This window comes from Lucilia sericata, unplaced genomic scaffold, assembly GCF_015586225.1.
Source record: "Lucilia sericata isolate MDLA Ls3-8-SP2 unplaced genomic scaffold, ASM1558622v1 Contig003334F_arrow, whole genome shotgun sequence".
NCBI lineage: Eukaryota > Metazoa > Arthropoda > Insecta > Diptera > Calliphoridae > Lucilia > Lucilia sericata.
Window position 1 is genome coordinate 10384 of NW_023996819.1, and position 10152 is coordinate 20535.

Here is a 10152-nt window from a genome sequence, read left to right on the forward strand (position 1 = left end):
TCAAGGTAACGTGACCCCAGCAAACGGCTTTCACACAAAATTACTATGTTTGCCTTAAAATGAAATTTTAATAGAAAATGTCAATGCTTACTAGTAAGTACTTACATATAAAGTTTTTGTAAGTCATTACTACAGTCCTTCTAAGTAATGCAGACGACCATTAAAAGTAAGTTTTTGGGTAAGTACAATCCCTTACCATTCCACCGAAAACATGGTAATGATGCCACAACTTAATTTTCAACGACTAGTACATAATGTCTGCATTACTTAGAAGGAGTCTAGTAATACTTACGAGAAATTCAAAATCAGAAAAATAAAGTAGATATGAAGAAGATAATGACAATGAGTTTTATTATTTAGGCTCATAAAACCGATTTTATTGAACGCACATAATTTCTTCATTATATTTTAACAATCGTCAGAGAATTTCTATTACGCCTCTTGGAATCGACAATCTTGCCGAATGAATTAAAAGTCAAATATTTACGTTTATTCACATAAAAATCACAATAAGTAGAAAATTCCAATTCGGGTACATAGGGCGGTATGTAATAATCATTTATGGTAAAATTTCTAATAAAATAATACACATTCTGAAAGTTAACAAAAAAGCCACTTGTATTTTAATATTCGGAATTTTGTCCTATTACTATGTCTTACCTTTTTCAAAGGACATTCGAGTGGTAAATTACTGGTTCGCAATATTTCCAGGGAAATCATTTTCAAGAGAAAATGTTTATGTGCCGCACTCAAAGCTTCACAAATATCTATATTCATATTCAAATAGGTTTCGTATAGAGTTGGGCCACGTTTTATTTTCACCTGAAAATTAGCCATTATATTGTAGAGATCACGTTTGAATTTAAATCCTGTATTCATGGTTAAAAATCCTTTGGAATTTTTTACCAAAGTACAATTGTAATCCGTTACGATTTCAACATGTGGTTGGGGACACTCTAAATGTGTATAGATGGCGTACTGTTTTAATTATTATTTTTTTAATTAAAATAATAACATTCGTAATGCATTATTAAAATAATGTTATTCATTATATTTTACCTTTTTAGCGGTTAATAGCGGTAAACAAATTAAGCAAATTAAGAAATTTATATAATTTGTCATTTTAAGCGCTGTTGTTGCTTCTTCTAAATGTGACTTCATTTTGAAAATTTGCTATAAATTTGTTTAAATTAATTTGAATAATTAAACATTTTATCAAAATGTTTATAATTTCATTTTAATTATGAAATAAAACTCCAGCAAAAACTTTAGTAATGATTTTTAATTGTAACCACTCGCCTATTAACATAGGTAATTGACTAATTGGTAATAACTTGTACCTACTCAAGAACTTACTTTTCAATGACTAGTACATACCGTCTGCATGACTTAGAAGGAGTCTAGTAATGACTTACAAACAACTATATACACACATACGCAAGTACTTTCTTTTTTGCCTTAATATTTTGTTTTTAAATACTTTTGAATGAAAGTTTTTGCTGGGAAACAATAAAATGATTGTATTAGTATATCTCATGTAAAGGTTAGAAAATATTTAGCTGAAATAAATACAATCCAGCTTTTGAATCAAACATCGGAAAAATTTATACTGGAATAAAAATTTAAATTGTCTTCATGACAAGACCTATGGAAATTTGTAAAATGACCACAACATTCTATTCAACGAAGTAATGTTTAAAGATTAATAATATAAAATACTTAATCTATTTTTAATTGTCTATTATAACGATTTGTTTGGAGTTATATTATAACATTAACCCTTGATTCAGCATGTCACGTAAATGTTTCAGTTTAGATAATAGTAAAGTAGATATTTTCTATAGATGAAGTAGCTCTGTTACAGACAACTTTTCTTTAGAAAAAGTTGCTCTGTTACAGATAACTTTTCTTTAGAAAAAGTTGCTCTGTTACAGACAACTTTTCTATAGAAAAGGTTGCTCTGTTACGGACAACTTTTCCATAGACAAAGTTGTTCTGTTACGGAGAACTTTTCTATAGACAAAGTTGCTCTGTTACAGACAACTTTTCTATAGAAAAATGAGGTTTGTCACCGAAAACTTTTCTATAAAAAGAGTTGCTCTATTACATACAACTTTTGTATAGAAAAAGTTGCTCTGTTACAGACAACTTTTCTATAGAAAAAAGTTGCTCTGTTACAGACAACTTTTCTATAGAAAAAAGTTGCTCTGTTACAGACAACTTTTCTATAGAAAAAAGTTGCTCTGTTACAGACAACTTTTCTATAGAAAAAAATTACTCTGTTACAGACAACTTTTCTATAGAAAAAGTCGCTGTGTTACAGACAACTTTTCTATAGAAAAAGTCGCTCTGTTACAGACAACTTTTCTATAGAAAAAGTCGCTCTGTTACAGACAACTTTTCTATAGAAAAAAGTTGCTCTGATACAGACAAATTTTCTATGGAAAAAGTTGCTCTGTTACAGACAAATTTTCTATGGAAAAAGTTGCTCTGTTACAGACAACTTTTCTGTGTTACAGACAACTTTTCTATAGAAAAAGTGGCTGTGTTACAGACAATTTTTTATAGAAAAAGTGACTGTGTTACAGACAACTATTCTATAAAAAAGTCGCTGTGTTACAGACAACTTTTCTATAGAAAAAGTTGCTGTGTTACAGGCAACTTTTCTACAGAAAAAGTTGCTGTGTTACGGACAACTTTTCTATAGAAAAAGTTGCTGTGTTACGGATAACTTTTCTATAGAAAAAGTGCTCTGTTACGAGAAAAAGTTGCTCTGTTACAGATAACTTTTCTATAGAAAAAGTTGCTGTGTTATAGACAACTTTTCTATAGAAAAAGTTGCTGTTGCAGACAACTTTTCTATAAAAAAAGTTTTTCTATAAAAAAGATTGCTGTATTATAGACAACTTTTCTATAGAAAAAGTTGCCCTGTTTCGGACAACTTTTCTGTAGAAAAAAGTTGCTCTGTTCCCTTAACTGACTTAAATAATTAAATACCAATATAACAGCTTCTGGTAATAAATAAAGAAATACACACAAAATAAATTAAAAATTTTTTAAATAAAAAGTATGTTGTTTAAACGAATTAAGCTACTGTTATGTAAAAAATAAATAAGGAAACAATAACAATTGATGTTCTACTCAAAAATTATAATCAACTCGCTGCTAATCATTGTTATTAAAACTATTCAAAATTTTTTTTTAAGTTTATATCGTACTTCAAGTACACTTTGTTTTTAATTTAACATCCATAATCATTGAACATAAACTTAATGATCAGACTACGTGTATTAAATATTAAAAAGTAAGTAACTTTTTGCTCAAACACATTTCTGAACATACTCGCAAAGTACGTTTACTTACTAACAACTTGAAAAATATTGAGGTAGTCCTTTGTCCAGTTAACTTAGGCAGCCAGCCAGTTAGGCCGCCTGCCTTCCTGGCTGCTGTCTGTCTGTCTGGCTCTTTGACGGACTAATTATTGGGCCATATATTTTTATTTAAGGGTCATGTTATTGCATGTTTAAATAATTATAGGTTTCAGTGGATGACACCAATGGGCAATTTGGTTGTGTTTTACTTTTAGTTCCATTAACAAAAACTGTAGTTGGGTACGAGCTAAAAAGCAGCATTTTTTTTTTGTTTTTATAAATTTTTTAATAATATGTTGTTTAAACAAGTGAGAGTTAATTATATTCGGTTATAATGTATTTTAAAAGTACTGCACTAAAATATGTTTGAAAGAAAAAAGTGATCGGCCTTAGGTAGGGGCTTTGGGCTTAAAAGTAGGGGCATTAAAATAACAATAGTACAGAAATGTAACTTTATAAAACCTTTAAAAAAGGCAGCTAATAAACAAATTTAACTTGTTTTTTTTTTTTTAATTTGACAAGTCTTTTTGGAACTTATGAAATTATGTATGTTTACATTAATTTTTCAACACTGTTAACTTACAAGAAAAATTCTTCTTCAATTTTACAAAAATTTCACAAATTTGTAAAAGAAACTTTACTTGACTAGGAAAAGTAAAAGTTTTTCCCAAAAACATATCGTGTTATATAAATATTTAAAATTTTGAATTAAACAAAAATTTTAAATTGATTAAAAAGTAAAACACAAAAACATGTTGTAATTTTCCCTGTTTTTAATATAAAGTTTTTTTCAGAAAAAAAAAAAAGAAAACAGACTCCCAAGTTGAGTGTCATGTTAATTGTTTATAAGGAGAAAAGAAACTTGGTTGGATGTTTCGGTATAATTGCTACTTGGAGACATAATTTTTTGCCTCATCTTCTTGTTTAAGTTGTGCCAACAATTTGTTAAGGACATATAACATTTATATTGCGAATGTGTTGTTTGGTGACCAAACATATTCACTCCCCTTTTTTTTTTGGTTGAAGGCGAATAAATGTTTATTTAGAGCTCATTTCTTTCAGATTTCTTTACTATATAGTATAAGCATCATCCATCCATTCATGTAAACTCCATTCTTTCCATTTATTTTCTGTTTATTATATTCGTTTTTTCTTGTTTTTTTTTTTCGGAAAATAAATTTAACAACTGTTTTTTTCTTATTACAAGTACTTGTACTTTAGTTGAATACTTACATACTTTGAGTGTATATTTCTCATGCCAGGCATAATGTTCCTTCTATTAAAAATTATTTATATTTTCACAGCTTTTTTGTTCTATAGGTTTAAATAAATAGATGAAGGCGGATTGAAAAGGGAAATTTTCTCTATTTTTTAAGGAAAAGTTAGTTTAACAGAGCAGCTTTTTCTATAGAAAAGTAGTCAGAAACAGGGTAATTTTTTCTATAGAAAATTTGTCTGAAACAGGGCAACTTTTTCTATAGAAAAGTTGTCTGTAACAGAGCAACTTTTGCTATACAAAAGTTGTCTGAAAAAGGGCAACATTTTCTATAGAAAAGTTGTCTGTAACAGAGCAACTTTTTCTATAGAAAAGTAGTCTGAAACAGAGTAACGTTTTCTGTCTGAAAAAGGGCATAGTTTTCTATAGAAATGTTATTTGAAACAGGGCAACTTCTTCTATAGAAAAGTTGTTTGTGACAAAATAGTTTTTTTATATAGTAAAGTTGTCTGTAACACATCAACTTTTTCTGTATAAAGTTGTCTGTAATACAGCAACCTTTTCTATAGAATAGTTGTCTGTAACACAGCAACCTTTTCTATAGAAAAGTTGTCTGTAACAGAGCAACTTTTTCTATAGAAAAGTTACAGACAACAGAGCAAATTTTTCTATAGAAAAGTTGTCTGTAACAGAGCAAATTTTTCTATAGAAAAGTTGTTTGTAACAGAGCAAATTTTTCTTTAGAAAAGTTGTCTGTAACAGAGCAAATTTTTCTATAGAAAAGTTGTCTGTAACAGAGCAAATTTTTCTATAGAAAAGTTGTCTGTAACAGAGCAAATTTTTCTATAGAAAAATTTGTCTTTCTATAGTAAAGTTGTCTGTAACACAGCAACTTTTTCTGTATAAAAGTTGTCTGTAATACAGCAACCTTTTCTATAGAATATTTGTCTGTAACACAGCAACCTTTTCTATAGAATAGTTGTCTGTAACACAGCAACCTTTTCTATAGAAAAGTTGTCTGTAACAGAGCAACTTTTTCTATAGAAAAGTTGTCTGTAACAGAGCAAATTTTTCTATAGAAAAGTTGTCTGTAACACAGCAACTTTTTCTATAGAAAAGTTGTCTGTAACACAGCAACTTTTTCTATAGAAAAGTTGTCTGTAACACAGCAACTTTTTCTATAGAAAAGTTGTCTGTAACACAGCAACTTTTTCTATAGAAAAGTTGTCTGTAACACAGCAACTTTTTCTATAGAAAAGTTGTCTGTAACACAGCAACTTTTTCTATAGAAAAGTTGTCTGTAACACAGCAACTTTTTCTATAGAAAAGTTGTCTGTAACACAGCAACTTTTTCTATAGAAAAGTTGTCTGTAACACAGCAACCTTTTCTATAGAAAAGTTGTCTGTAACACAACAACTTTTTCTATAGAAAAGTTGTCTGTAACACAGCAACTTTTTCTGTTGTCTGTAACACAGCAACTTTTTCTATAGAAAAGTTGTCTGTAACACAGCAACTTTCTCTACAGAAAAGCTGTTTGTGACACAGCAACTTTTTCTATAAAAAAGCTCTCTGTAACACAGCAACTTTATCTATAAAAAAGCTGTCTTTAACAGAGCAGCTTTTTCTATAGAAAAGTTGTTTGAAACAAAGCAGCTTTTACTATATAAAATTTTTTTTGGAACAGAGCAGTTTTCTCTATAGAAAAGTTGTCTGTAACAGAGCTTTGTTTTCTATAGAAAAGTTGTCTGTAACAGAGCTATGTTTTCTATAGAAAAGTTGTCTGTAACATAGAAATTTTTTCTATAAAAAGTTGTCTGTAACATAGAAACTTTTTCTATAGAAAAGTTGTCCGTAACATAGAAACTTTTTCTATAGAAAAGTTGTATGTAACACAGCAACTTTTTCTATAGAAAAGTTGTCTGTAACACAGCAAATTTTTCTATAGAAAAGTTGTCTGTAACACAGCAACTTTTTCTAGAGAAAAGTTGTCTGTAACACAGCAACTTTTTCTATAGAAAAGTTGTCTGTAACACAGCAACTTTTTCTAGAGAAAAGTTGTCTGCAACAAAGAAACTAACAGAGCAGCTTATTCTATAGAAAAGTTGTCTTTAACAGAGCAGCTTTTTCTATAGAAAAGTTGTCTTTAACAGAGTAGCTTATTCTATAGAAAAGTTGTCTGTAACACAGCAACATTTTCTATAGTACAGTGGTCTGTAACAGAGCAACTTTTTCTATTAAAATGTTTTTTGTAACAGAGTAAGTTTTTCTTGTATTTAAAAGTTCTTAAATTCATTATCACTTCGGCCTCGTAATTACTAAGATCCATAGAGTTTTATTTTTTTTTTTTTTTTGTTCACTGTTACAATTGTCATCTACACTCATTGTGTTGGCACTCTGTCATCAACAAGATTTTTAAGCAAAAAAAAAAAAAACAGCAGAAAAATAAATAAACAGGACACTTCTTGTACTTAATTATATGTAGTACAGTACTGTACACCTTGTGCAGCTCCATGGGGATGCACTTCGTATCTGAAGGTATGTGGTCTGTAGTAAATTAAAAATGTTTCAGTTTCTTTTTTTTTTTGGTTTTGTTTGTTGTACAACGTTGAACTGTTGTTGTTTCATAATTTGAAGATAATTTTTCAAGTAGCAAAAAATGTATAATAACAATAAATAATAAAAAAAGAAACAAAAATAAACATTAAGCGAAAAAATCCAGCAATCTTTGTCATTACCAGGGGATGAATGGATGATAGACTGAATTACTTACAGGTTTAATTCAACCATAAAATATTATTGTAATCTTATTTAATATTTTTTTTTTAACATGCCGACCACTATTGTTGTTTTATTGTGTGACAAGTGGTGTTAGAGAAATGAATATTAATTTGAATTTTAATAAGAAAAACTATTTCACTTAAATAGTGGATTGTAATAGATTAATGAAACAAACCTAAAGCATTTGCCAAATATATTGGACATTTTCCAATTAGATTTTGTATCAAATCACATGTTTTGTTTTCAAATAGCAGACTCAACTTTAAGTTTCTTGATTGGAAAATGACAAAAGAAAAACAATTACAATTTGTGGCCAATACAACAACTACTCCTCCACCTCAACAGACCCACCAAGTTGACAAAAAAAGAAATCTTAATGTGCCATTAAATATTTATCACGCCACTGTTTAATGCACCCAATACCCTGTCACCGTGGCTCTAGCACAAATTTGAACGAGGGTTTAGTGATGCTTGTCACAAAAGAATATAAAAATTATTTAAAGGAATAATAATTTAAAAATAAATGTATATATTCCAACAACAACGACAACTACTATAAGGACAGCAAACACAAAATTATGCGTAAAGGACACTAAACATTCAGTAGTAAAGGCAACAGACACACAAGAGGACAATCTAATATATTTTCATCAACCAAGCGCATAAAAATTATTATAATTTATAATAATAAAATATGAAAATAAGAAAAAGAAAAAAAAAATTCAACATTTCACTAAAAAACGAACAACTGAAAATAAACGTAGCGTAAACGTAGAAAATACACATTTTGCACATTTGAAAATAATGTAGACAAACAGACTTAAGCAAATCGAAAAAATCTTACCGGAAAACGAAAAGACGGAGAAGATCTTCTACTCAAACATATAAGATGGATATTTTTTTGGAAATAGCTTAAGAGTGTAAGAAACACAAGCCATACGCATTAACTAGAAGGACAATGCCACAGTTATACATACATACATACATACATATGTATGGTTGTAGGTATGTACACCCACTTTAATAACGAAATTGTCTTGTTTTGCTTTGCTTGAATAAATACACGTTTTATTTGTCTGAGTGTATCAGAGATATTAGACTGTTTCCTCACACTTATTAGAGGTAGCCATAGTCTACTCCATAGTCTTCTATTTAAGCTCTAGTTAGATTATAGTTGAGTTCTAGTTGAGTTCTAGTTCTGTTCTAGTTCTGTTCAAGTTCTGTTCTAGTTCTGTTCTAGTTCTGTTCTAGTTCTGTTCTAGTTCAGTTCTAGTTCTGTTCTAGTTCAGTTCTAGTTCCGTTCTAGTTCAGTTCTAGTTCAGTTCTAGTTCTAGTTCAGTTCTAGTTCAGTTCTAGTTCAGTTCTAGTTCAGTTCTAGTTCTAGTCAGTTCTAGTTCAGTTCTAGTTCAGTTCAGTTCTAGTTCACTTCTAGTTCAGTTCTAGTTCAGTTCAGTTCTAGTTCAGTTCTAGTTCAGTTCTAGTTCAGTTCTAGTTCAGTTCTAGTTCAGTTCTAGTTCAGTTCTAGTTCAGTTCTAGTTCAGTTCTAGTTCAGTTCTAGTTCAGTTCTAGTTCAGTTCTAGTTCAGTTCTAGTTCAGTTCTAGTTCAGTTCTAGTTCAGTTCTAGTTCAGTTCTAGTTCAGTTCTAGTTCAGTTCTAGTTCAGTTCTAGTTCAATTCTAGTTCAGTTCTAGTTCAGTTCTAGTTCAGTTCTAGTTCAGTTCTAGTTCAGTTCTAGTTCAGTTCTAGTTCAGTTCTAGTTCAGTTCTAGTTCAGTTCTAGTTCAGTTCTAGTTCAGTTCTAGTTCAGTTCTAGTTCAGTTCTAGTTCAGTTCTAGTTCAGTTCTAGTTCAGTTCTAGTTCAGTTCTAGTTCAGTTCTAGTTCAGTTCTAGTTCAGTTCTAGTTCAGTTTACAGTTCTAGTTCAGTTCTAGTTCAGTTCTAGTTCAGTTCTAGTTCAGTTCTAGTTCAGTTCTAGTTCAGTTCTAGTTCAGTTCTAGTCAGTTCTAGTTCAGTTCTAGTTCAGTTCTAGTCAGTTCTAGTTCAGTTCTAGTTCAGTTCAAGTTCAGTTCTAGTTCAGTTCTAGTTCAGTTCTAGTTCAGTTCTAGTTCAGTTCTAGTTCAGTTCTAGTTCAGTTCTAGTTCTGTTCTAGTTCTGTTCTAGTTTTGTTCTAGTTTTGTTCTAGATCTGTTCTAGTTTTGTTCTAGATCTGTTCTAGTTCTGTTCTAGTTCAGTTGTAGCTCAGTTCTAGTTCTGTTCTAGTTCTGTTCTAGTTCACATCTTGTTCAATAGAAAAATTATACGTATAAACACAATTACTACTCATTTGCAGCAAATTCAACGACCACTGTCCTATATCCCCCGTTTTACTAGCATCAAAAAAATAAAGCAATTTATAAGAACTGTAGCATCATTACCCTTGTTCAGAACAAGAAATGTACGAGTGTTATTCTGTCTATATAGAAATCTTTGAAAAATGCTGATGAGGCACACGTCATTTCCAACTGAGCTTACTTAACATTTTATGCCGATTTTACAAAAAAATTTACGCAGCAACAACCACAATATCAACAATAACAACGGTAGGAATGTATGTGTTTACTTACTTTAAAAAAAGTCCAGAGACAATGTATTTATGCCCCAAAACGTAACGTCTGATCAAAGGACAATACGTAGAGAGCAAACAGTAAAATGTATCAAATGTTTAAATTGTACATTTTAAGCTGCTACTTTACTATTTTGGGAATGTAAACGAGACTTTGTTTAATATTTTTATTTTGCTTTTTTTCATT

At 30.0% G+C, this 10152-nt stretch overlaps 1 protein-coding gene across 1 annotated transcript; it reads right to left on the reverse strand.

Annotated features, from left to right (window-relative positions):
- Positions 1-660: 660 nt before the first annotated feature.
- On the reverse strand, positions 661-1161 carry LOC119614748 (the record flags this gene model as incomplete). Its single annotated transcript, XM_037970861.1, has 2 exons — positions 1060-1161; positions 661-978 (listed from the first exon to the last, which is right to left on the reverse strand). Coding segments are annotated over exons 1-2 (420 nt in total), but the record flags the coding sequence as incomplete, so codon positions are not given.
- Between the last annotated feature and the right edge of the window lie 8991 nt (positions 1162-10152).